Source organism: Myotis myotis, unplaced genomic scaffold (assembly GCF_014108235.1).
Source record: "Myotis myotis isolate mMyoMyo1 unplaced genomic scaffold, mMyoMyo1.p scaffold_m19_p_19, whole genome shotgun sequence".
NCBI classification, from domain to species: Eukaryota; Metazoa; Chordata; class Mammalia; order Chiroptera; family Vespertilionidae; genus Myotis; species Myotis myotis.
This window is the reverse complement of record NW_023416323.1, coordinates 4993073-5020901: the sequence shown is the minus strand read 5'-3', so window position 1 is coordinate 5020901 and position 27829 is coordinate 4993073. Positions and strand designations below refer to the sequence as shown.

Sequence of the window (27829 nt, the reverse complement as noted above, 5' to 3'; positions counted from 1 at the left end):
ATGCGGCCCCAGGCTCCTATTCTTAAGGGAAAAGTTCCAAGTGATGAAAGGGGGCTCTGGAGGATGTCTGAGACCCCGACACCCCAACATCCCAGCCTTGTGTTTGTTCTAACAGGACGTGTGTGTGTGTACGTGCGTGGTGGATAATCACAGCTAAAGAAACTGAAGCTTCAGCAGTTCCCAGGAAACAGAAATGTAGACAGAAGGAAAAGGGGAGGAGGGGACAGGGGACTCAAGAATGAGAGGGAAGGGAGAAGGAGAGTCCTAGGGATAGACGCCGCCCCCTCCCACGTGACCGGGAAGCATTCCTGCCCTGGGAGGAGGTTCAATGCACTGGAAGAAAGGACAGCAGATCCCACGCAACCAGAACAAAGGTGCCTGGGAGTGTTCCTGGGCCCAAGCTCTTCTCACAGAGGGAGGGACGGAACAGACAGCAGACACCATGGAGTCCCGCTCAGCCCCTGCGCACAGAGGGTGCGTCCCCTGGCAGGGGCTCCTGCTGGCTGGTAAGGAGGGGGCCATCCCTGGGGGTGGACAGGAGGAGGGGAGACAGAGACTGGCTGGGGTCTCCTGGGGAGCACAGCGCTCTGAGAGGGGACAGAGGGCTTCTGTTTGGACCTGAGGAGAGAGGACAGGGGAGCAGAGTAGGTTGGGGGAGGGGGCTCAGCAGCAGGACAAGCCCATGATCTGGAGGTGGTGAGGGACAGGAACACCTTGACTGCTGTGTGTTTTTAAAGTTAATAATTTCTGAACAATAAGTTTTAGAAACTGATGACAATGATCACAATTTATGTCAGGGGGCAAGAACTTAACCAGGGGTGCTAAATAGCATCCTCACCAGGAAGCTCAGAAATGGGCTGATACATCCCCAGAGGTGCAGGACCCTGCAGCACTCACTTATTCACCCACAGGTACTTACAGCCTGTTGCAGGCTCTGGGGTGCAACAAGATCAGACAAGTCCCTGCCCCCATGAAGCTCATGTTTTATGAGGAGGAGACAGACAAGGAAAGATCTAGATGTCATGTCAGGTCCCCGCAAGTGTCATGCAGGGAACAACCCAGGGACAGGTCAGAAAGTGAAGACAGAGGTCTTTAGAGAAGGTGATCAGGGAAGAGGTCTCCCAAAGACACTTCTGAGTGTCAGCAGTGATCTGAGGGCAGACACCTGGGTAACAGTATTCAAAACAGAGGAAATAACAGGTTCAGAGGTGCTGAAGTATTGGGCCATGCTGCTGAACTTGACTACAGGAGACACACACACATACTCAGACCAAGGCTGAGAGATGAAGAGACCTGCTCAGGACCTAAAACCTCATCTCTCCTTCCCAAAACATAGCTCCAAATCTTGATCAATTTCCCTCTTCCCTCCTAGCCTCACTCTTAACCTTCTGGAGCCTGCCCACCACTGCCCAGCTCACTATTGAATCAGTGCCGCCCAATGCTGCAGAAGGGAAGGATGTGCTTCTCCATGTCCACAATCTGCCAGGGTTTCTTGGAGGCTATGTCTGGTTCAAAGGGGAAAGTGTGGACAGCAACCATCAAATTGCATCATATATAATAGATACTCAAGAAATACACCCAGGACCTGCATACAGCAGTCGAGAGACAATATACCCCAATGGGTCCCTGCTGTTCCAGAACGTCACCCTGCAGGATACAGGGTACTACACTCTACTAGCCATAAAGAAAATTTTTCAAGGTGAAATAGTAACCGGACAGCTCCGTGTATACCGTGAGTGATTGCTCTCTGACCTCTAGGTGTTGGGTGGGTGAATTCTACTTCACACACAGGACTGCCAGCTCTGGACTCTCCTCCATCCCCCTCTGCATCATGTCCCAGGTTGGGTTTGGGCATTTAGTGCAGGACACACAGTGGAGACAAACTTCCTAAGATCAGAGTTCCCTTCCTGGATTCCAGCCCTGCAGACATTCTCCACAGAGAGAAGGGCCAGTCTGATGGGAGAGACTCAGCAGAGGGAGGATAATCTCATCCAGCCCCTGGGCCCCTCCCCATGACCATGACCCTGAGACAGGCTCTACAGCAGTGGTTCTCAACCTTCCTAATGCCACGACCCTTTAATACAGTTCCTCATGTTGTGGTGAACCCCAATTTCATTGTTACAAATTGAACATAATTAAAGCATAGTGATAAATCACAAAAGCAATATGTAATTATATGTGTGTTTTCCAATGGTCTTAGGCGACCCCTGTGAAAGGGTCGTTCGACCCCCAGGTTGAGAACCACTGTTCTACAGGGATCAGTCAGGGCATGGACTGAGGGGCCCCTAGGATCCTCACACAGAAGTTCAGCCCAGTCAGCCCCTCCCCAGACCTTTGATCCCAGGCTTCTGACTCCAGGGACCTTGGGGAGCCTGTGTCATGTTGGGTTTGGTCTGTGGGCAGGGCTGACTGGGAGCAATTACTTCCCAGGTGCCCAAGTTACAAGGCTCCTGAGCTGGTCACCAGCCAGAACTCATCCCCAAGAGCCACATCTGGGCAAGGACGGAACCTGGCCCTTCACCTGAGACTGTGTGTGGAGAGCACAGTTGGACAAGGTGGCCAGGTATTTGGCTAACTGCCCTGGGGGACTTAGAAGAGTCCAGGGAAAGGCCAGCATCCCCAGGGAGAACAGAGGGGAGAAGATGCTCCGGGGGCTCCTCGTTCACCAGGAATCACCCCAGGATTTAGGTCAGGTGCTGTGAATATTTTAGGGTTAATTCACTGACAACCTGGCAGCCAAATATTCATCCTCCTTCATTGAAAGGAAACCGAGGCACAGGGAAATATAGTCACTAAAGCAGAGTTCCACAGACCATGAGCAGCTGATCAGAGTCATCTGAGGTCTGTCTGCAGCCAGAGCCCCATCCTCTCCTCCACCCCAGGGCCCTATTAGGTGTCTGTGGTTCCCTAGACCAGTGGTCGGCAAACTCATTAGTCAACAGAGCCAAATATCAACAGTACAACGATTGAAATTTCTTTTGAGAGCCAAATTTTTTAAACTTAAACTATATAGGTAGGTACATTGTTATTAACTTAATTTAGGGTACTCCTAAGACTTAGGAAGAGCCACACTCAAGGTGCCAAAGAGCCACATGTGGCTTGCGAGCCCAAGTTTGCCAACCACGGCCCTAGACCAACTATTTGTTCAGATCCTTCCTTCTTATGCATCTTCAGCTCAGAGGGAGAGATTCTGGTCTGGGGAAGAAAAGGAAATGGAGAATTAATCTGTTTTTATGCTAAAACGAAATTACCTGCAGTAACAATCGGAGTCAGTGCTGGGAACACCCCGCCTTCCCCTCAGGTGGCTGATCCACCCCTCCCTGCACTGGTCTTGAAATCACTTATTTGTTTCCTGTGTGTTGGTGTCACTCCCACTGGATATACTAGGTGTACCGGTTAATAATGGCGGATTTTGTAATCAAAGAAAACACGATAATTTCTTTTTTTTAAATTGTTTTATTGCTTAAAGTATTACAAAGAGTATTACATATGTCTCCTTTTTTCCCCGCCCTTGACAATCCCCTAGCCTCCCCTACCCCCCAGTGTCTTATGTCCATTGGTTATGCTTATATGCATGCATCCAAGTCCTTGGATTGATCTCTTACTCCCCCTCATGCCCCCCAACCCTCCCCGGCCTTCCCACTGTAGTTTGACAGTCTGTTCAAGGCTGCTCTGCCTCTGTATCTATTTTTGTTCATAAGTTTATAATGGTCTTTATTATCCATAAATGAGTGAGATCATGTGGTATTTTTCCTTCATTGACTGGCTTATTTCACTTAGCATAATGCTCTCCAGTTCCATCCATGCTGTTGCAAATGGTAAGAATTCCTTCTTTTTTACAGCAGCATAGTATTCCATCGTGTAGATGTACCACCGTTTTCTAATCCATTCATCTACTGATGGGCACTTAGGCTGTTTCCAGATCTTAGCTATGGTGAATTATGCTGCTATGAACATAGGGGTGCATATATCCTTTCTGATTGGTGTTTCTGGTTTCTTGGGATATATTCCTAGAAGTGGGATCATGGGGTCAAATGGGAGTTCCATTTTTAGTTTTTTGAGGAAACTCCATACTGTCTACAATAGTGGCTGCACCAGTCTGCATTCCCACCAGCAGTGCACAAGTGTTCCTTTTTCTCCACATCCTCTCCAGTACTTGTCGTTTATTTGTTGATGATAGCCATTCTGACAGGTGTGAGATGGTACCTCATTGTTGCTTTGATTTGCATTTCTCAGATGATTAGTGACTTTGAGCATGTTTTCATATGTCTGTTGGCTTTCTGAATGTCCTCTTTTGAAAGGTGTCTATTTAGGTCCTTTGCCCATGTTTTGATTGGATTGTTTATCTTCCTTTTGTTAAGTTGTATGAGTTCCCTATAAATGTTGGAGATTAAACTTTTATCGGTGATAACATTGGCAAATATGTTTCCCCACACAGTGGGCTTTCTTGTTTTGTTGATGGTTTCTTTTGCTGTGCAGAAACTTTTTATTTTGATGTAGTCCCATTTGTTCATTTTCTCTTTAGTTTCCAATGCCCTAGGAGCTGTATTGGTGAAGAAATTGCTTCGGCATATGTCTCTCTGAGATTTTGTTGCCTTTGGATTCCTCTAGTATTTTTATGGTTTCCCATCTTACATTTAAGTTCTTTATCCATTTTGAATTTATTTTTGTGTATGGTGTAAGTTGGTGGTCTAGTTTCATTTTTTTGCATGTATCTGTCCAATTTTCCCAACACCATTTATTGAAGAGACTATCTTGGCTCCGTTGTATGTTCTTGCCTCCTTTGTCAAATATTAATTGAGCATATTGGTTCGGGCCAATTTCTGGGCTCTCTATTCTATTCCATTGATCTATATGTCTGTTCTTGTGCCAGTACCAGGCAGTTTTGAGAACAGTGGCTTTGTAATACAGCTTGATATCTGGTATTGAGATCCCACCTACTTTGTTTTTTTCTCAGGATTGCTGCAGCTATTCGGGGTCTTTTTTTATTCCAGATGAATTTCTGGAGAGTTTGTTCTAGGTCTGTGAAATATGCCATTGGTATTTTAATGGGAAGTGCGTTGAATTTATAGATTGCTTTAGGTAGTATGCACATTTTAATGATGTTGATTCTACCAATCCAAGAACATGGTATGTTCTTCCATCTGTTTATGTCTTCCTCTATCTCTTTTTTTCAATGTCCTGTAGTTTTCTTTTTTTTTTTTTTTTTTTTTTTTATTGCTTAAAGTATTACAAAGGGTATTACATATGTGTCCATTTTATCCCCCCGCCCTAGACAGTCCCCTAGCCTCCCCTATCCCCCAATGTCTTATGTCCACTGGTTATGCTTCTATGCATGCATACAAGTCCTTTAGTTGATCTCTTACCCCCCTACCTCCTGCCCCGCAACCCTCCCCGGCCGTCCTGCTGCAGTTTGACAATCTGTTTGAGGCAGCTCTGCCTCTGTATCTATTATTGTTCAAAAGTTTATAATGGTCTCTATTATCCATGAATGAGTGAGATCATGTGGTATTTTTCCTTCATTGACTGGCTTATTTCACTTAGCATAATGCTCTCCAGTTCCATCCATGACGTTGCAAATGGTAAGAGTTCCTTCCTTTTTAGAGCAGCATAGTATTCCATCGTGTAGATGTACCACAATTTTCTAATCCATTCATCTACTGATGGGCACTTAGGCTGTTTCCAGATCTTAGCTATGGTGAATTGTGCTGCTATGAACATAGGGGTGCATATATCCTTTCTGATTGGTGTTTCTGGTTTCTTGGGATATATTCCTAGAAGTGGGATCACAGGGTCAAATGGGAGTTCCATTTTCAGTTTTTTAAGGAAACTCCATACTGTCTTCCATAGTGGCTGCACCAGTCTGCATTCCCACCAGCAGTGCACAAGTGTTCCTTTTTCTCCACATCCTCTCCAGCACTTGTCGTTTGTTGATTTGTTGATGATAGCCAGTCTGACAGGTGTGAGATGGTACCTCATTGTTGTTTTGATTTGCATCTCTCGGATGATTAGTGACTTTGAGCATGTTTTCATATGTCTCTTGGCTTTCTGAATGTCCTCTTTTGAAAGGTGTCTATTTAGGTCCTTTGCCCATTTTTTGATTGGATTGTTTATCTTCCTTTTGTTAAGTTGTATGAGTTCCCTATAAATTTTGGAGATTAGGCCCTTATCGGATATGACATTGGCAAATATGTTTTCCCACACAGTGGGTTTTCTCGTTGTTTTGTTGATGGTTTCTTTTGCTGTGCAGAAGCTTTTTATTTTGATGTAGTCCCATTTGTTCATTTTCTCTTTAGTTTCAAGTGCCCTAGGAGCTGTATCAGTGAAGAAATTGCTTCGGCATATGTCTGAGATTTTGTTGCCTTTGGATTCTTCTAGAATTTTTATAGTTTCCTGTCTTACATTTAAGTCCTTTATCCATTTTGAGTTTATTTTTGTGTATGGTGTAAGTTGGTGGTCTAGTTTCATTTTCTTGCATATATCTGTCCAATTTTCCCAGCACCATTTATTGAAGAGACTATCTTGGCTCCATTGTATGTTCTTGCCTCCTTTGTCAAATATTAATTGAGCATATTGGTTCGGGCCGATTTCTGGGCTCTCTATTCTATTCCATTGATCTATATGCCTATTCTTGTGCCAGTACCAGGCAGTTTTGAGAACAGTGGCTTTGTAATACATCTTGATATCTGGTATTGAGATCCCACCTACTTTGGTCTTTTTCAGGATTGCTGCAGCTATTCGAGGTCTTTTTTTATTCCAGATGAATTTTTGGAGAGTTCGTTCTAGATCTCTGAAGTATGCCGTTGGTATTTTAATGGGAAGTGCGTTGAATTTATAGATTGCTTTGGGTAGTATGGACATTTTAATGATGTTGGTTCTACCAATCCATGAACACGGTATGTTCTTCCATCTGTTTATGTCTTCCTCTATATCTTTTTTCAACGTCCTGTAGTTTTCTGAGTAGAGGTCTTTTACCTCTTTAGTTAAGTTTATTCCTAGGTAGCTTAATTTTTTTGGTGCGATGGTAAATGGGATTGTTTTTATAATCTCTCTTTCTGAAAGCTCACTATTGGTGTATAGAAATGCCTCGGATTTCTTGGGGTTAATTTTGTATCCTGCTACATTGCCAAATTCATGTATTAAGTCCAGTAGCTTTTTGATGGAGTCTCTAGGGTTTTGTATGTATAATATCATGTCGTCTGCAAATAAGGACAGTTTTACTTCCTCTTTTCCAATTTGGATGCCTTTTATTTCTTCTTGCCGAATTGCAATGGCTAACACTTCCAGTACTATGTTGAACAGGAGTGGTGAGAGGGGGCATCCCTGTCTTGTTCCTGTTCTTAGGGGAAATGGTGTTAGTTTTTGTCCATTGAGTATGATGTTGGCTATGGGCCTGTCATATATGGCTTTTATTATGTTGAGGTATGATCCTTCTACTCCCACCTTGCTGAGAGCTTTTATCAAAAATGGGTGTTGAATTTTTGTCAAATGCTTTTTCTGCATCAATTGATATGACCATGTGGTTTTTTTCTTTCAATTTGTTTATGTGATGTATCACGTTTATTGATTTGCGGATATTGTACCGTCCTTGCATCACTTTATCTGTGTGAGTCCCTTATTCTGAGGTGGGTCTCTTGTAGACAGCAAATATATGGGTCATGTTTTTTTATCCATTCAGCCACTCGATGTCTTTTGATTGGAGCATTTAGTCCATTTACATTTAGAGTTATTATTGAAAGGTACTTGTTTGTAGCCATTTCTATTTTTTGTGCCTGTTTTCTTTTTTAGCTTTTTATTTCTTCTTTTTACACCAGTCCCTTTAGCATTTCTTGCATTGCTGGCTTGGTGGTGATAAACTCCCTTAGCCTTTTTTTGTCTGTGAAGCTTCTTATTTCCCCTTCAAGTTTGAATGATAGCCTTGCTGGATAGAGTATTCTTGGATTCAGTCCTTTGCTTTGCATCACTTTGTAAATTTCTGTCCATTCTTTTCTGCCCTGATTTTTTCCTCCATCCAGTTTATGCATTCTAGGACCCTTAATCTCAATTCTTTCTCTGTCATGCTGCATGCCTCCGTTTCACTTAGCTGCTTTTCTGGCGAGTCCTCCTTTTCTTTCCTTTGGGGGTTTATTTGTCTACCCATGTTTGATCTCACCGACATATCTAGATGTTGAGTCATTCAGGGGCTGCTCCTTGGGTGGCAGTGGCGCCTCAGGCTGTGGTTACTCCTCAGGCGGTTGTGATAGCAGCTGCTCCTCAGTTGGCAGCAGCTCCTCTGGTGGGTGCTGTTCACAGCTGTGGTGGCTCCTCTGGCTGGTGGGGGGAGGCTTCACACACAGCTGCTGTTCCTCAGACAGAGGGCGTGGTGATCAGAGGCTGCTGTTCCTTGAATGGGGGCGGGCTACACACGCAGCTGCTACTCCTTGAACTGGGGTGGACTGCTCACGTGGCTGCTATTCCTTGAATGGGGGCTGGCTGCACACTGCTGTTGTTCCTCTGATGTGGCGGGCTGCTTGTGGGGCTACTGCTCCTTGGACTTGGACAGGTCAATTGCAAGTCTGCTGCTCCTCGGACGGGGGTGGGCTGCTGCTCTTTGGATGGGAGTGAGGTGCACACGTGGCTGCTCCTCCTCGGACGGGAATGTGTCACTCACCTGGCTGCTGCTCATCGGACATTTGCAAGCTGTTGTGGCTCTGCTCCTCGGACCGGTGCGTGCTGCACAGGGCTGCCGCTCCTCGGACGTGGGTGGTCTGCTTGTGTGGCTGCTGCTCCTCGAACCGGGGTGGGCTGCTGCTGCTCCTCGAATGGGGACGAGCCGCTTGCAGAACTGCTGCTCCTCGGATGGGGGTGGGCTGCTCACACAGCTGCTGTTCCTCTGATTGGGCAGGCTGCTTGTGCGGCTGCTGCTGCTTGGACGAGGGCAAGATGCTTGCGCAGCTGCTGCTCCTCGGGCTAGTGCAGGGTGCAGGCTGTGTGCAGCTGCTGCTCCTCGGATGGGGGTGGGCTGCGTAGGGCTGCCGCTCCTTAGATGTAGGTAGACTGCTCGTGCGGCTGCTGCTCCTCAGACAGGTTGGACTGCTCGCGTGGTTGCTGCTCCTCGGACGGGGAAGCGGGCCACTCACACAGCTGCTGCTCTTTGGACAGGGGCAGGCCACATGAGGCTGCTGCTCTTAGGCCCGACTCAGGCTGCTCACAGGGCTGATGCTCCCTGGACAAGAGCGCGCCGCTCACAAGTCTGCTGCTTACGTGGTTGAAAAAAATGTGAAAAGAAGTAGGAAATAAGGAACAAACAAAAAAAGGAGAACAAAGAAAAAAAGCAAAAAAAAGAGCACCAAACAAAAAACAGGGAAAACAAAGAAAAAAGCAAAAAAAAAAAAAAAAAAAAAAAAAGCTAACAAAATAATAATGAAAAATTGAAATGTCATTCCTTTGGCTGGCTTAAGATCCCAGTTTTCTGGAATGTTTGTGATTTTTGTTGTTGTTGTTCGAAAACACGATAATTTCAAGAGAAACATCAAAAGTGCTTTATTCAAAGTAATGTCCATCGCTAGCTACACATTTCCCCCATTTTTCAGGTAATTTGTGGATACCATCCCAATAGAACTTTTCTTTTTTGAGGCAAACCATTCAGAGACCCAATTTTCCACTTATTTGTATGTTTTGAAGTGCTGCTCAGAAAATGAGTGTGCCATCAATCAGAACAAGTGGTAATCTGAAGGAGCAAGGTCTGGTGAATACGGTGGGTGGGTTAATACTTCCCAGGAAAGATCTTTTAACGTGTCTTTTACTGGTTTTGAAGTGTGTGATGGTATGTTATCATGAAGCTAAATTACTTTGCCGTGTCTTCTGGTCATTTCACAATCAAAGCGTGGATCAAATTGATTGTTTGTTGTTGGTAGCAACCAGTATTAATGGTTTCACCTGGTTTTAGAAGTTATAATACACCACACCTTCCTGATCCCACAAAATGCAGAACATTGTCTTCTTTCCAAAGCGATTTGGCCTTGCAGTAGATGTTGATGGTTGACCTGGATCAACCCATGATTTTGTGCATTTGGGATTCTCAAAATAAATCCACTTTTCATCACCAGTCACAATTGGATGCAAAAAAAAGACTCCTGCCGTTGAAGCAACATTTTACTGATGACTTTTCAGTTTTCCATTTGTCTTTTGCTCAGTTGATGTGGCACCCATTTTCCTTCCTTTAAAATCTTTCCCATTGCTTGTAAACAATTGGAAATTGTTTGCTGAGCAACGTTTAATCTTTCTGCAAGTTGTTTTTGAGTTTGACATGCATCTTAATCCAATAATGCTTGTAATTGTTGGTCTTCAAACTTTTTCAGTTGACCTGGATGTTCTCTGTCTTTCACATCGAAATCATCACTTTTAAAGCATTTAAAACAGCATTCACAAGTATCTTGAGATGGAGTATGTTCACTATAAGCTTCCTGAAGTATACAATAACTTTTTCTTCAAAACAAAGTAATGAATTAAAAGTTCCCACAATGCTCTTTTTTTAGCATGAAATTCAACATTTTTTCCCTTTAGAACTATTTTATTAAATCATAAATGTACAACAGCTTCTTAACTCTACACACGCACTTAAATTTTTTTTTAAGGAAAAACATTATGTCTTATTACACCATGATCCTGGCTAATAGCTTTTCAAAACTTTGAGAAAAATCTTTAAAAAGGTTTCACATGTCACCTGAAACTTACAAATTTAACATTATCAAAGAAGGAATGCTTCTACACTCTTACAAAGACCACTAGAAATAAACAACAATTAAAAAGCTAAGAAACTGTCTCAAAGGCATTTTTTTTTTTTTTTACAATCCTTCCTCCACAGTAAGGTAATGCTATTAAATAATTCAATCCATTCACAAAATGGCTCTCTGCATCTGCTCTGATGTCTTCTGCCATATCACTGCATACTTATGCATGACTGAGATAAGAGTTTCCTTAACATTGTTATTGGATAACCTGAAGCTGTTCTGTTACCTCTGGGCTCTCATCCTCTCCTATTTATACAGTGAAGCCCCTGGCAAATAGGAAGCAGCTCAATATCGGCTTCTCCCTCCATAGCCGCCACTTCCTCCACTTCCTCCAGGACCGTAGTTTTCTCCACCATATGGTCCCCCCATGTTCCTGCTACCACCAAAATTTCCACTCCTCATTGGACCATAGTTAGATGGTTGCTGGTTATAATTTCCAAAATCATTGTAATTTCCACTTCCGTAATTTCCTCCTCCATAGTTGTCATAACCACCTCCGTAGCCCCCACCCTGGTTGCCATATCCAGGTCCTCCACCACCATATCCTCCTCTTCCTCCTCCATAACCAGGGCTACCTCCAAAATTGCCACCTCCAGGTCCACCTCCATACCCATTACAGCCATCCCCAAATCCACGACCACTTCCATAGCCATCAGATCCTCCTCTAAAGTTACTTCCTGGTCCTGGTCCAAAATTTCCACCACCACCTCGAGAGTCTCCAAAACCAAAGTTGCCTCCTCTTCCACTTCTAGAACTTTGAACTTCCTGCATTTCTTGCCTAGACAAAGCCTTTCTTACTTCTGCATTATGACCATTGATGGTATGGTATTTCTGCAACACAATCTTCTCCACAGGATCATGGTCATCAAAAGTAACAAATCCAAAGCCTCTCTTCTTTCCAGACTGCCTATCAGTAATGATCTCAATGGTATCCATTTTTCCATATTCTTCAAAGTAATCTCTAAGATGATATTCCTCAGTATCTTCTTTAATCCCACCAACAAACAGCTTCTTCACAGTTACATGAGCCCCTGGCTTTCCTGATTCCTCTCTTGCAACAGCACGTTTTGGCTCAACCACTCTTCCATCAATTGAATGAGGTCTTGCAGCCTTGGCGGCATCAACCTCAGTCATGGATGAAAAAGTTATAAAACCAAATCCTCTTGATCGTTTGCTTGCAGGATCTCTCATTACCACACAGTCCGTAAGTTTCTCCCATTTCTCATAGTAGTTCCTCAAACTTTCTTCTGTGGTTTCAAAGCTCAAGCCACCAATAAAGAGTTTACGGAACTGTTCCTTTTATCTCTCCATCGCGGGCTCAGTCGCTTCAGCCCGATTTCCCGCAGCCGAGCGAGATGAGAGAGATCTCCGCGGGCGCACGCGAACCGGACTCGTCCTGGCGCTGTAGTGAGAACTGCCGCCGCTGGAGAAACAACAAGGCTAGAGGCACGTCCGCACGCTGAGCCGGCGCCGCTGCTAATGCCGCTCCAGCCGTGGCCGCCGCTTTTCTAGAACCTTCCCTCCCACCGACGCGTCCCTAAGTCAGGGCGCTGCGTGAACGCCCTAACTGCCGCCAATGGCGGGAAGCCTCCACGCCCTCCTTACGCCGAAGGTGTACTCCGCCCTCCTCCCGGCGTCAGTGGCGTAAGCCGAGTTTCGTGAATTAAGGAAGGCTCGGGGCGCGCAGGCGCAGTTCCCTCGCTGGAACCGGGTTCAGCCCCAGCCTGAGGGCAGGGCAGGTGAGAAACGGTCCGCCCTTGGAGACTAAAGCTGTGGGGTGAAGCTGGATCCACAGCCCAGGGGCCCCCTCCCTCAGCACAGCCTTGGACAGTGCTCCCTCCTGTCCTGCTGCCCCCGGGGAAATCTCGAAATTCAACATTTTTTTAAAAATATATTTTATTGATTTTTTTACAGAGAGGAAAGGAGAGAGATAGAGAGTTAGAAACATCGATGAGAGAGAAACATCGATCAGCCGCCTCCTGCACATCTCCCACTGGGGATGTGCCCGCAACCCAGGCACATGCCCTTGACCGGAATCGAACCTGGGACCTTTCAGTCCGCAGGCCGACGCTCTATCCACTGAGCCAAACCGGTCCTGGCGAAATTCAACATTTTTAAGTGTAAAAATATCTATGCTGTTTAACACCTTCAGCAAATTTGACATATGAAGCTTTGAAGCTTGTCAATACAACAAAATAGCATACATATCAGATCGCATATATATCAACATAGGTGTAACTTCATCTATTGAAAAAAATCCGCATTATTAACTGGTACACCTAGTAAAGGAAAGGACTTTGCTTGCTCACTTCTCACTGTACACCTGCAACCAGTCCAGGGACCAACGGGTAACAAACACCCAATTGCTTTTGATGAATTAGGAAGAAATAAATGGTGAACAAATGAGTGAATGATTCCAAATCTCTTCAGAGGCTGAAACCTGGCTGCCAAGTCCTTGGAATTCTGGCCACATGGGAAAGGCTCCCTGTCACTCCAGGGGTTGAGACCCATGTCTCAGAACCTTTGCTGTTCTCTAGAGAAATAGTCCTTCCTGCCCTGGCTGGTTTTTAACTCAGTGAACAGAGCATTGGCTTGTGGTTTTGCTCAAGCCAATGGACAGGGCATGTTCCTTGGTTGCAGGCCCGATCCCTGGCCCCAGTTGGGGCGCGTGCAGGAGGTAACCAATCGATCTGTCTCTCTCGCATTGATGTTTCTCGCTCTCTGTCTCTCTCCCTCCCTTCTACTCGCTCTAAAAATCAATGGGAAAAATATCCTCGGGTGAGGATTAACAACAACAAAATGAAGGGAGAGAAAGAGAGAGAGAGAGAGAGAATAATCTTTCCTGCTATTGGTCTTTGGCTCTTACGTATTAATAATACTTTTCACATATGAAATATTTTAAATTCCTTTCAAGTTTCTCTTATAACCACCAAACACAAATGGTCCACAAGGGCCAGAATGTCAGTAAGTCCATGCTCCCCTCTTGCTGTCCATCACCCCTTCTGCATCTGCATCTGCAAGGTTCTCCCCTGCCCTCAGCAGAGGGAGAATGACTTTAATGACCAAGGGCAGAGCATATGGTTCTGCTGCCACAATCAGATCCCCTGTCCCTTCACTCCTTTCTGGCTCATTCCTTGGGCTCTGCTCTATCATTTATTGGCTCACTGGCTCATGTCAGTCACACTCACCTGGGAAGGCCTGACCCAGCTCTTGGCCTCGGGGCCTGAGTAGTCAACTGACCACCAGCTTGCTCTTGTTTTCCATGTTATTTCTGCTCCAACCCCAGTCTCTAGGATGCCCTGGGAAACTGTGCCTCATAGAAACACACTTCAGCTGGGTGATGGAGGCCTGAGCAGCTAGAAGAAATGGCCCCTGGTCAGACAGGCAGTCAGCTGGTCAGTGAAGAACCAGGTGAAGTGCAGGGTGGTCTCTAGCTTCCCATCCTGTGTCTTTCCATGATCACGATAGTTAATTGACACATGAGAAAGTCTGTACTTTTCCTCAGATATAGAGTTGGAGGCCTTACATTCTCTGAGTACTCAGATCCCCATGTGTTTATCTTGTGACATACCAGCCTGCTTTGCACTCCCCCCCGCCCCCCGCCCCCGCTTTACTCTTATGGGGACTTAAGCGGCTGAGAGTGGAGAGGTCCAACTCTGATGCCTTTGGAGGAAACAAAGGTACCACACAGAGCAGTGATCTCTTTGTTACCTGAACAGCAGTTACCCACACCCAACATCACTACCAACAACTTCAACCCCAAGAGTTTTGATTTGTGTTTTCCTAGTGATAGTGATGTTGAGCGTCTTTTCCTGGGCTTATTGGCCAGTTGTATATCTTCTCTGGAGAAATGTCTATTCAAGTGTTTAGCGCATTTTCCAACCCTGGTTATTTGGTTTTGTTGTTGTTGAGTTGTAGGAGATCTTTTTTTTTTGTTTTTGTAGGAGATCTTTATATATTCTGGACCTTAACCCCTCATCCTATACAGATAGTCCTTGGGTTACGTCAGACTCGACGAATGTCATTTGTGGTTACATCACCATCTCATAAAAATTTTTATATATTTATTTATATATTTAAGAAGTTCCGTCATTTCAACGTATGTACATATATGCTTTATGTTTTTTATTATTTATTTAGCACAGGTAAAGATCAGGAATTGTTATCTTTCTTTTAATTTTTTTTTTTACTGTTTTACTTCATTACTGCTGTGTATGTGCTCCATGTGAGCGACGTAGGTGCTTATGTAGGTGGGTTCCGACTTACAGCGAAAATCGCGTTACGTCACGCTGTAGGAACGCATCTCCGATGTAACCCGAGAACCTACTGTATATGATTTGCAAAGTATTTTCTCCCATTCCACAGGCCACCTTTCACTCTGTTGATTGTGTCCTTTGATGAACAGTTTTTCATTTTTATAAAGTCCAGTTTATTAGGTTATTTTTTTGCATGTGTTCTTAGTGTCATATTCAAGAAGTCATTGCCAAATCCAATGTGATCAAGCTTCCCCCTATATCTTCTTCTGGGTTTTATAGTTTTAGTCCCACCTTTAGAATTAAATCCATTTTGAATTAATTCTTGTTTACAGTGTAAGACAATGGTCCACTTCATTCATTTGCATGTGGATAAAGTTGTTCACCACCATTTGTTGAAAAGACTGTCCTTTTCCCATTGAATGGCCTTGGTTCCTTTATTGAAACCATTTGATCACATAATGGAGGTTTTATTTCTGGGTCCCCATTGTATTATTACATGGACTATATGTCTGACTTTATGCCAGTGACACACTGTTTTGGTTACTATAACTCTTTAGTCGGTTTTGAAATCAGGAAGTATGAGACTTCCAATTTTATCCTTCTTTTTAAAGAAAGATTGTTGCAACCAGTTGGGGACCCTTAAAATTCTATATGAATTCTAGGAAGGATTTTTCTATTTCTGCCAAAAAAAAAAAGTCATTGGGTTTTGATTGGGATTACATCTAATATGTAGGTAGTTGTGGGGGAGGGGTCTTCCAATTCATGAACATGGATGTCTTTCCATTTATTTGTTTCCTCTCAAATATGTTTGGTAGTTTTCCATGTATACGGTACATCTCCCATGTATTGGTTAAGTTTATTCCTAAGTATTTTATTATTTCTAATGCTATTGTAAATGGAACTGTTTTCTTGATTTCATTTTGGGATTGTTCATTATTGTTGTAAAGAAATAGAAATGATGCTGAGTGTTGATGTTTGTCTCCCGCAACTTCACTGAATTCATTTGTTCTAACAGGTCTTTTTTCCCCCTATATGTGGAATATTTAGGGTTTTCTACATCTAAAATTATGTCATCTGTTAAAAGACGTAATTTTTCTTCTTCCTTCCCAATTTTTATGCCTTTTATTCCATCTTCTTGTCTGATTGCTCCAGCCAAACTTCCAGTACTGTAGTGAGCAGGAATGGTGAAAGCAGTATCTTTGTCTTGTTCATGACCTTAGTAATGTTTTCGGAGTTTCTCCACAGAGAGTTGTGTGGCTGTGAGCTTTCATGTATGGCTTTAGCATATCAAATAATTTTCTTCTATTCCTACAGTCTCTGCCTTTTGTTAAAACCTCTTCTCTCTAGAGATGTCCTTCATGGCAATATCCAATCACAGACCAGGAAGTAAAGTCTTGTTCAGATTGAGAAATAAATCCTTTAGATGGAACCTCTCCAGGTCCAAAGTCATGAAAACTGGGTTGGGCTGTTTTTATTGCCTAATAAATTATTTAACAAGAGGTAAATGCCTTTCCACTTTCTGTAAAGTTTCCCTGACCCCAGAAATGGACAGAGGTGGCAAACCTCCCTTCCCCAACATGCATGAAGTTTACATGAGGAGCAGGAGCTGATCTTCTTTGAAATCAAAGAAAGTTCTAGAAAAGGGTCAAAGTGTTTATAAAAATAAATTCCACAGGAGAATAAGGTTGCAGGACACATGGGTTGAGGTTGCAGGACACAGCCTGACCCTGCATGCTGACTGGCCCTTGCTTGCCCTGCTCAGAAAAAATTCCACCTGAGAATGAGGTTGTAGGAGACATGAGCTGAAAAGGTGTTCCTGGTGTTGATATAAAGATGTCCATGGGGACAGGTCAGGCATCATCCTGGGGTGATCTGGGGTCAGAGAAGAGGTGCAGCCCCCTCTTACACATTGTCACCTGAACAAAGATCCTCACCGTGCAGAGGTCAGAGTCCTCCTCTGGTGACCTTTACAGAGATCACTGTGGACTGTGAGTGGCTGACATCTCTGAGGAAGGAGCCCACTCTCAGTCAGTCACCTCCTCTGTTTCTCCACAGAGCCCGTGGGGAAGCCCTCCATCCGAGCCAGCAATGCCACAGTCACAGAGCATAAGGACGCCGTGGTCCTGACCTGCCTCACCAATGACAGGGGGATCTCCATCCGGTGGCTCTTCAAGAACCAGAGTCTCCTGCTCACGGCCAGGATGAAGCTGTCCCGGGACAACAGTGTCCTCACCATAGACCCCGTCAGGAGGGAGGACGCTGGGGGTTATCAGTGTGAGGTCTTCAACCCCGTCAGTTCCAGCAAAAGTGAGCCCCTCAGGCTGGATGTGTATTATGGGTAACCCTCCTCCCCTCCTCTATGCTATTAAGTTCTGAATAATTTTTTTTCTTTTTAAAAAATATATTTTTATTGATTTCAGGGAGGAAGGGAGAGGGATAGAGAGATAGAAACATCAACAATGAGAGAGAATCACTGATCGGCTGCCTCCTGCACACCCCACACTGGGGATTGAGCCCCCAACCTGGGCATGTGTCCTGACTGGGAATTGAACTGTGATCTCCTGGTTCATAGGTTGATGCTCAACTACTGATAAATTTTTTCTTATCTGAAAATTATGGCCATGATGCACTTTCTAAATAGGTTCCTTGTGAATAGTCAATAACAAAGGTGGAAAGTCCTTAGAAGACTTGCATTGAGTCAATAAATGCTTAAAACTGTGAACTGATATTGTCAGTATTGTTGAGTCAAGATCACATTCCACACCAGAAACCAGCTCTGGTTGGTCTCAGTTGCACCATCTCCACAGTGGAGGCAACACCGAGTTCCTCAGAGGATGGGCAGTGGCTGTGAAATGACCAGTGGAAGCATGTGATTAGCTCACAGGAATCTGAGCTCTGTCCCTCTTGCATGGGGTCATGTGGATGGTGCCTGGACTCTGACATGGACAATGGGAATAGACAGGAGGTAAGATCGAGATGAAATGTACTCAACACAAAGCAGTTTGTCCACATCATCCTTCTCAGAGGTGGGAGAAGGAATCAGAGAGCCTAGGTCTCACGCTGAGACCCTGGGACAAGGTGAAGCCTGGAGTGAAGGAACAGTCTCCAGGCAGGTTCCACTCTCATCTACAGACCCCACCACACATCAGCCTACCTGAAAGGTGCCTCCTAAATAGCAATGTGTGAATCAGGGACACGGTTCTTCTGTAGGGACAGGGACCACCTGGGCTGAGACTCAACGATAGAGGAACTCATGCAGGACAAGATCTCTCTCCACATGAGGTTTACCATGACCACAAAAAGATGCATCCCAGCACATCTGCTCAAAGGGGATAGCAGCCCAGGCGGACTCATGCTAGAGGTGAACCCTAAAGTCATAGGCCATCTCACACCCTCCATGCCTGTTCCAGCTCCTTCAGACTTTGCTCTCCTGGGCAGCAACCCCAATCCTCAGTCTCTAGGGAATGGCTTTCACCTCACTAAGCAACAGGGATCCTGGACACCCAGACATTCCTGCAGAGATTGGCCTGTGGGGGGCTGTTTCTCTCTTTTCCATGTCCCACATGGAAAAGGAAACAGTCCATTTGCTGAGTGGAGGAGCTGGGGATTAAGAAATTAAAGAAAGACCAAGACGCAGAAATAGATTTTAAGCTGGGGCCAGGTGGGCGCCATCCTCTCTGATGGAGAGGCGGCAAAAGGCGGGCTGAGCCACACAGCAGATTTATTTTAAAGGCCTAGATTTACATATCTAGTTCCGCCCCTGCCTGATTAACATGTCCAGCCTTATTGGGGAAGCATGTTCCCAGGGCGTGGCTCTGGCTATGCTCTGAGTTCAGCTGACAATAATTATAAGAAAATGCCTAGGTGCCTCCCAGGCGGCCCTCTACATTGGCCATGTGGGCGCTTGTCCTTGTCTTTCCTCTGAACCTCTCAGGGCCCAGGAGGCTCTCCTTCTAGGCTCTTTCTTTATTCAGGGGCTCAGGGAACTGCACATCCCTGAACCCCACTTGGAAGGAAGCTGCCCCTACCCTCTTTCTGACTCCATGTGGACAGCTGCACACAGGTGAGTAAAGATTGCACAACTTCAGGAGGCACCCTAAGCTAGAATAGAACATCCAGTGCCTATGGGACTCACCAGTGGTACTGACCTCTCTACTCCCCAGGCCTCAGCTCTTCTCACAACTCAGTCATCCTAGTGAGCTCCATCCCCTCTGTCCACACCTGCCTGCAGGGTATAACTGGCCCTCCTCAGCATTGCCAGTCTGAGCACAGGGTGGGTCCCTGTCCACTGTGGAAACCTAAGGGGCCTCATCCAGAAAAGGGACAGGGCTGAGTTCCCCTGGAGAGCAGCACCCAATGTTCCCATCCAGGCAGGTGACTGGTGACTGAGCTCTCACTCAAGCCTCCCCAGAGAGGACCAGCAACCCAACCACATCTCTAAGGAGGAGTCTCGGGGAGGCAGCAGGAGGTTGGGAGGTTCTGATGTAGGGAAGTGGCTGTGGAAGGTGCTCAGTAGGATGGAGAAAAGCCTGGGAACAGTGCAGGGCCTGGTGTGAGGAATGGACAGAAGCAAAGAGAGGGGTGAGGGAGGTCAGAGAAAGCTGCCCCCTCAATCTCAAAGGTGATGGGGACAGTGAGCTCTGAGGGAAGTGGCTGCATGAGATCCATCTGGGGTCCTGACAGGTCTCCCCTCCCAGAGTATGTCTTGAGGACACTGGCAAGGGGAGGTGACTTTGCCCCAGCCTGGCCCTGCATGCTGACTTGTCCCTGCCCGACCTGCTCAGGTCACTCTCTATGTCCCTCTCCAGCCATGGCATGGCCGGGTCCCTCTATGACTTAAGTTTGGAGGAGCTGAGTCCCTGAGGCACGTATCTGACACATTCATCAGAAAGTGTTCTTCACCAAAAAAAAACCCCAAACAGCCCAATTTAAAAATGGGCAAAGGACCTGAATAGATACTACTCCAGAGAGGACATACAGATGGTCAATCAATATATGAAAAAATGCTCAACGTTACTAATCATCAGAGAGATGCAAATTAAAACCACAATGAGATATTTCTTCACACCTGTCAGAATGACTATATCAATAAGTCAACAACCAACAAGTGTTGGTGAGAACATGGAGAAAAGGGAAACCTGTGTACTGTTGGTGGGAATACAGATTGGCGCAGTCACTGTGGGAAACAGTATAAAGGTCCCTCAAAAGTTAAAAATGGAACTGCTGTTTAGCCCACTAATTCCACTTCTGGGAATGTATCCAAAGAAACCCAAAACACTAATTCGAAAGAATTTATGCAACCCTATGTTCCTTGCAGCATTATTTACAATAGCCAAGATTTGGAAGCAGTCCAAGTGCCCATCAATAGATGAATGGATAAAAAAGCTGTGGTACAGCCCAGCTGGTGTGGCTCAGTGGTTGCTTGTCAATTCCAGGTCAGAGCATATGCCTGGATTGTGGGCTCAATACCCAGTGTGAGGCGTGCAGGAGGCAGCAGAAGCCAATAAATGATTCTCTCCCATCATTGATATTTCTAAAAAGCTGTGGTACATTTACAATGAAATACTACTCAGCTATTAAAAATGAAATACTACTCAGCTATTTTACAATAGCATGGATGGACCTGGAGATTATATGTTAAGTGAAATAAGCCACCAGAGAAAGACAAATTCCACTTATCTATGGAATCTAATGAACAAAAAACCCTCCAAACAAAACAGAAACAGACTCATAGATACAGAGAAAGGGGACTGAGGGCTGGGTGAAAAAGATGCAGAGATTAAGCAAAACAACAACAACAAAAATCTCACCCCAAAACAAACATTTACAGACATCAGTATGATGATTATTACCAAAGGGAAAGATGGGTAGGGGAAGGCAGAAGAGGGTAAAGGGGGGATAAATGGTGACAGAAAGAAACTTGACTTTGGCTGGTGAATGCACAATACAATCTATATCCTATATAATAAAGAGGTGATATGCAAATTGACCATCACTCCAACACACAAATGGCCACCCCATGTGGTCAAATATGGCTGCCCCAATGTGGACACAAGATGGCCACCACAAGATGGCTGGCAGGGGCAGGCAGTTGGCGGGGGGTACCAGCCTTGTAGGAGAGGGCAGTTAGGGAGACCAGGCCTGCAGGGGAGGGCAGTTGGGGGTGATCAGGCCTGCAGTGGAGGGCAGTTGGGGGGACCAGGCCTGCAGGGGAGGGCAGTTAGGGGTGACCAGGCTGGCAGGGGAGGGCAGTTGGGGGCAATTGGGCCAGCAGGGGAGCAGTTAGGTGTCGATCAGTCTGTTAGGCAGAAGAAGTTAGGGGCTATCAGGCAGGCAGGCAGGTGAGTGGTTGGGAGCCAGCAGTCCTGGATTGTGAGAGGGATGTCCGACTGCCCGTTTAGGACCGATCACACCGGGGTCCCAGATTGGAGAGGGTGCAGGCTGGGCTGAGGGACACCCCTCCCCCCATGCATGAATTTTATGCACCAGGCCTAGCCTATCTAATAAAAGAGAAACATGCAAATTGACCATAACCCCAACACCCTTCCCATTGGTTAATCAGCAGGATATATGCAAATTAACTGCCAACCAAGATGGCAGCTGGCAGCCAGGCAGCTGAAGTGAATAGGAGGCTTGCTTGCTTCAGTGACGGAGGAAGCCAAGGTTCCCCACCTGCCACTACCGGCCTCTGAGCTGCAACTCTAAGAAACAATGTTGCAAATATAGAAGCTAAACATTCCCCAGAAACCTGCTTTCAGCCAGCCGGGCTTCAGCCAGCAGGATCGCAACAGTGTTTCAATTATAGAACCCAAACAAACCCAGATCCCTGCTTTCAGCAGCAGAGGTCTCAGAGCTGGAGCCAAGCCTCAGAGCTAAAGCCAGCTCTCAGCTCCAGTGACAGCCATAGAAGGTAAATAAATCCCAGAATTAAAAAAAAAGAAAAAAAGGAGAGGTTGGGAGCCTCAGTTGCCCGCCACCCTGAAAACAGCCATCATCCCCTCGCCCAGACTGGCCAGGCACCCCAGTGGGGACCCCCACCCTGAAGCAACAAGATGGCGGCTAATTTGCATAGGGGTGGGTGTGTCATTCTCATGTAGAAGGCAAAAAGGTAAGTCATTCCTTCTACAACATGAGCCTTTGTTAAATAGATATAGAAGATCTAACCATGAATCCTTACATTTAAAATAAATATTTGTTGAATGGCTCTCAAATCCACTTACTTTGAGATTTACTGGTATGCAGAGGTACATCACACAAATACACGCATGCACACACACACACACACATCACTCAGGGAAACTTCATGGTCATGGACAGCACAAGGCAGTCAACAGGAGCAAACAGAGTGAATGGCACACATGATTGGCTGGGACAGACAGCTCAGAATCTGCTCTGAGGGCTGAGATGGGGGTGAGAAGGGGCAGGGCAGGCAGGGGGTGGGGAGGAGACCAGGGAGCTGGACACTGCTGTCCAGGAAGGAGCACTATTCCCAACACAAAACACATCTCTCTGCAGAGGGGCCCCGGGACTAGCTGTCCCTGCCTCATCCCAATACTAACCCTGAACTAGGGTGCTGAATTTGCAGTAGGTGGGATGGAGGTTAATGGTGACAACCAAGAGAAGCATGTAATTCCAAACTCAAAGGCATGTCCTCCAAAACAAGAAAATATCCATGCATTCTCTGTTAAATTGCCAAGGCATACACTCCTGACATCTAAATCAACAGGAAGTTCCATCATTCCCTGGGTTCCTGCCCCACATGTCCACTTGCAGGCACACAGGGTGTTAACAATTGTCCCTGCATCTCTCCTTTGTTCAGCTGCTGCCACCTCCTGGCAGGTGATGGTAATCAGGACATGGAGCCTGAGAGCCTGGTCCCACAGCTGACCGGGGAGGCAGGACTGGGCCTCCACACTGGTGGGGTCAGGGGCAGCAATGACCATTCTGCAGCCCTGGGGGGACTGGGCAGTTGGGCAGACAGGGCTGCCCAAGTGTGAGGGGGACAAAGAGTTGATGCAGGACTGAGTGGGGAAGGACTGAGGCCTCAGCTGGGAGCACTGAAGGGGAGGTAATGGAATGTTCACAGGGAAAAGGCTGGATTCTGCAGAGGAAATGCTCTGGCGCACTGACTCAGCTGCAGGCGCTAAGCAGGCTGTGTGCCTCCTGCCGGCCCTCATCTCACAGCTCCCACCTCCAGGAATAAGGCTCTCTCCTCACGTCCACCTGCCCTCCCTCACCTGTGCGACTACATGGTCCACTCTACATGACAGGGCTCTGGGTCCCTGTAATACACTGCAGGGAGGGGGAGGGGAGGCTGAGTCCCCCCACAGACAACCCTGCAGTGGTGTCCTGAGGAGGGTGGGAAGGGTCAGGGAGGTCCTCACACTCCCACCTCCTGGGTCCTCATCTGAAGCTGATGGCAAAGCCCAACACCATCTGCTCCTCGGGTCCTGAGAGAACCTCCCTCGCCACCCTGAGCAGACCTCCCCCTTGACTGCCATCATTTGGACACTTTCCTCTTCCTATGGGGGTTCAGTTGCTTTCAGGCCCTTAGGGAATGTGTGACTCTCTGTGTACAGGGATGAGTAACAGAAATGGGCAGAGAACTTGCTTTACTGTTCACAGAAGATGGTCTAGCTTAACCTTTGAAAGCTTAAAATCGTAGGAGTGTCTACATAAAATCAACATTTTCAGATAAAACATGAAGGTGGATTTCACCATTTCCTTAAGAGCACAACTGCCTAAAGGACATTAATAATGAACTAGAAGTATATGCATCACAGTTACTGGTAAAATAAAGTTGTTTCTTTGTCCTTAAAAGAGGATTCCCGTGGATTATCTTCATGTTCACCATGTAGAAAGGATTGCCTTTCAGTCCATATGTCTTCCCACCTTCCTGAAGCACCTGCAGTGAGATTGTGGGAGACTTGCTTAGACCACATCCACATGACCCTTTCTCCTTTTAAATATCAAATACAAGACTAGAGGCAGTTCTGGACCCATCTCCCATAGCCAACTACCTGCAACCATGTTCTTGGGGTTCTGCTGAACCCTGATGTCTCTGTGTCTGCCAAGCACCAGCCAGGCACCATCCGATAGCCCACAGTCACCAGAACCCTGTCCACCTCACTCGGGCCTCATCCAAACCCTTGGGACTTTCTGGAAGCCAAATACATGCACCAAGGCACCCACCCCTTGACCTGCTCCTCCAGGTCAAGGTCAACAGCAGAAGTGAGGGTCCTGTGCCTGCCATTCCAGGCATGTGGCAACCACTTAGGCTTGGAGTTATTTTCCAATGCACAGCTCTAATCCCACAACCCAGCCCGATTCTCCAATGCTGGGAGGGTCACTAGACACAGAGTGTTTGGTCTGTTCCGCACCAAGAGTGGAGTGTGGAACCTCTAACTCGCTCTTCTGAGCGCAGAAGGGCCCTTCCCTGTCCTCGGGGCAGGCACCCAGATCAGTAGGGCCTCCACCCTCAGAGGAGCACCCAGACCTCAGCGCCAGGGAGACCGCGCTGAGCACTCGGGAGACCAAGGTTTGACCAGGAACCGCTCTTCTTCCAGAGGCCATTGCGATGAAGCCCCAGATGAGAAATGGGGGAAGTCCTTTCCTTGTGCCCTGAGGGGTCTCTGAGCAGAAGCCTTCACCCCAGTAGGGAGGATGACACACAAACTGCTGTGGGACCACACCAGCCTGGGCCCCAATCCTCAGCTGGTTGAGGACTCAACTCCAGGGCCTTAGGCCTGACCTGAGTCTGCAGTAGGGGCCACAAGTGGGGACCATTTTCTGCTAAGGACACCCACCTGCCATGCCCCCCCACAACCACCCAAAGGTCCACCCCTGCCAGGCACCTCTGGAGACTCCAGTCCCAGCTGCTTCCACCTGCTGGGCCTGCATCTCACCATCTCACCACCAGGGGCCACTGACCACCACAGGCCCCTCACCAGCTCCCACTGACAGGCCTGCCTACCTCCCAGACTCCTGTACTCCTGTGGAGCCCTCCAAGGAAAGGAGTGTGTTTGGAATCATGAGATCTCAGTCCCCAGCATCCTGCACTCTACTTCCTCTGGACACTCAGCTCCTCCCATATAGAATCTAATTAAGGCCCCTCAAAAAGAAGATTGGAAGCCACTTGTTATCACTATCCAGTCCCAGCTACAGCAGCTCCCAGCTCTTCCCTCCTACCCTCGTCAACACTTCAGCCCCCACCTTTGCCACCCCAAGGGCATCACACACACCTGTGGACTGTGACTGTATCACACCAACCCCAGCTGAGACCTCACCTGCTGCAGCCTCTTCTAGATCTGTGACTGAGCACTCCCAGGCTCCAGCCTCGGCCATCAAGGACGTAGTGCTCACCACAGAGCTCCTCACCTGTCTGTCTAGAGCAGCCGTGGACAAACTATGGCCCCCGGGCCGGATCCGGCCCGTTTGAAATGAATAAACTAAAAAATAAAAAGACCGTACCCTTTTATGTAATGATGTTCACTTTGAATTTATATTAGTTCACACAAACACTCCATCCATGCTTTTGTTCCGGCCCTCCGGTCCAGTTTAAGAACCCATTGTGGCCCTCGAGTCAAAAAGTTTGCCCACCCCTGGTCTAGAGACTGGAGGCCCAAGACCTCTGTGTGAACCCAGGACGAGGCCAGACAGGACCCCTTTGGATATGAACTTTCCTCCTGTGCACACTGCAGAGAGTCGTTCCTTTCAAAAGATTTGCGATCTCTCTGACTGCCCCCTCCTTCCTGCCTTCACCCAGGGGAGCAAACTTGCCAGAAAGATTCACTTTCCCCACCTCCCGATTTGCACATGGACAGTCTCAGCCAACAGACACAGAGAGAGGTCTCCCTGAAATTGTCCCCTGTGAACGAGGGAGCCCACAGACACATGACCTTCCACCAACATCTTTATTCCCAGGACATGCTGCACACCTCTCCCTTCACACCCAGGAACTGCAGGTCCTTCTGAGACACCCAGGCCAGGAAGTAGGGGCCTGGCTGCTGGCATCTGGAGATAGAAGGCAGGTCCCCTTTCAGTCATTACCCAGCTTGCCCCCTTCTCACCCCAGAGTCCTCTCTGTGGCCTTCCCTCTGGGAGGAAATCCAACCTTCGCAGAGCATTTGAGAACTCGGGGAAGACCCAGTGTCACCGGACAAACAGTGGGTCCATGCTTCCTGTCACTGCTCAAGCCAGTGAAACAGAGACAGGGTGGAATCATATGAGCGTTTATTCCAGTGCTGCCGGCAGCATGGGAGAGCAGCAGGTCAGCCACAGAAATCTGCTCTGCACCCCACCACAAGCCAGTTGTTTATATAGCAAAAGCACAAAGGAAAAGTAGGCCAAAGGGCAGTTTACAGACATGCAAAAGGACTAGGGGTCTTCAAAGGGCTTAGTGATATGCAAGGGCTGGGGTTACACAGGGAAGTAGCCAAAGCGAGTGCCAGATGGGCAGTTAACAGGTAAGCAGGCTGGAGGTGTGCAAAGGCCTGCAGGTGTGCACAGTGGGCTGGGGGATCTCCAAAGGGCTGGGATTCTAGTTTCTGCAGCAAAGTTGTTCATCTTTCCATGGTAATAGGCAGCTCCAAATGGGGAGGAAGCGCTGCTCCAGGTCAGCTCCAGCCAGGGTAGAACGTGCCTTCTTTCATCAGAATAAAACAATCATGGTTAACAGAGCGTGATTAATATTTCTTACAAAACTAGTTGGTTCCCCAAATTCTATGGCTGCCCCCTTTCACCAGTGCCCAGCTGGGTTGAGTGTTACAAATGGGAAAAAAGTCCCCAGGTTAGGGGAGCAGAGGGGCTATTTGAGTGGTGCTGACAGACCCAAGACCAGGACACAGCAGAGGCCAATGCTGGCGTGATGGGGTCATCCTCTCAGGTGAAGGGGCCTCCATCAGCCTTGCTATTGCAATTGTGCTCCGATGCTCTCATAATTTTTAAACAAACAAATTTAGATGTTTACAAAAAATGGCAAGTGAAACACGCTCATGGATTTATTAACAAGCATTGGATTTTCACTTCTGTGTTTTGTGGACTGCTGTATGCCCAGCTATACTGCCTGGGAGAGCAGAATAAGCTCAATAAATATGCGATAAATGACAAAAAGAAAGACAATGGGCTCCACAGGCCAGTAAGACCCACCTCCCCTGAGAGCTCGTTAGATGCAGAGTCTCTGGTCCACTCACACCTACTGAGTCAGAATCTGCATTTGTCTTTGGCTTTTTTATTTTATGTTTTTTAATTGACTGGTTTTAGAGAGGAAGGGAGTGTGACAGAAACATTGATTTGTTGTTCCACTCATTTAAGCATTTAATGGTAGATCCTTGCAGGTGCCCTGACCTGACATCAAGCAGGCAACCTTGGCTTATCAGGAGGAAGCTCTAACCAACTGAGCTCCCCAGCCAGGGCTCTCAGAATCTGCCTTTGAACAGGATCTGCAGACACTCCTGTGCACAGGAGAGAGGCGGGGCTGCCCCACCCCCAGTTCACAGCCTGGCGGGCATCCACATTAACTGGGGAGCTGATAAGCAGCATTTCTACAGTGTCCTGTAGGCATCACCATCTTTACCACCGTCCACAGGTGATCCGATGCACAAGGGGTTGACATCCCTGTGACAAGAGTTTTTCATGTCAGCCCAGGGCTCCTGCTCAGAAACAGAAGTCCAGAAGGAATAAGAGAGGCCCCAGGGGGCGCTACTGGGCACTCAACTTGAGCTCTAGGGAATTTCCCCCACCCCCACCTCCACCTCCTTGTCCAAGACTCAAGCTTCTCTCAAAAGGAAATGCCTATGGGGG

At 46.9% G+C, this 27829-nt stretch overlaps 1 protein-coding gene and 1 pseudogene across 1 annotated transcript; one reads left to right on the top strand and one right to left on the bottom strand.

Moving 5' to 3' along the window:
- The first annotated feature begins 306 nt into the window (after positions 1–306).
- Positions 307–17493, top strand: LOC118674348 (carcinoembryonic antigen-related cell adhesion molecule 21-like). The gene is made up of 3 exons (XM_036346022.1): positions 307–506; positions 1373–1732; positions 17084–17493. The coding sequence occupies exons 1-3, from the start codon at positions 329–331 to the stop codon at positions 17368–17370; spliced, it is 825 nt and encodes a 274-aa protein (XP_036201915.1). The 5' UTR covers positions 307–328; the 3' UTR covers positions 17371–17493.
- LOC118674346 lies at positions 10614–12276 on the bottom strand (annotated as a pseudogene).
- Positions 17494–27829: the final 10336 nt, after the last annotated feature.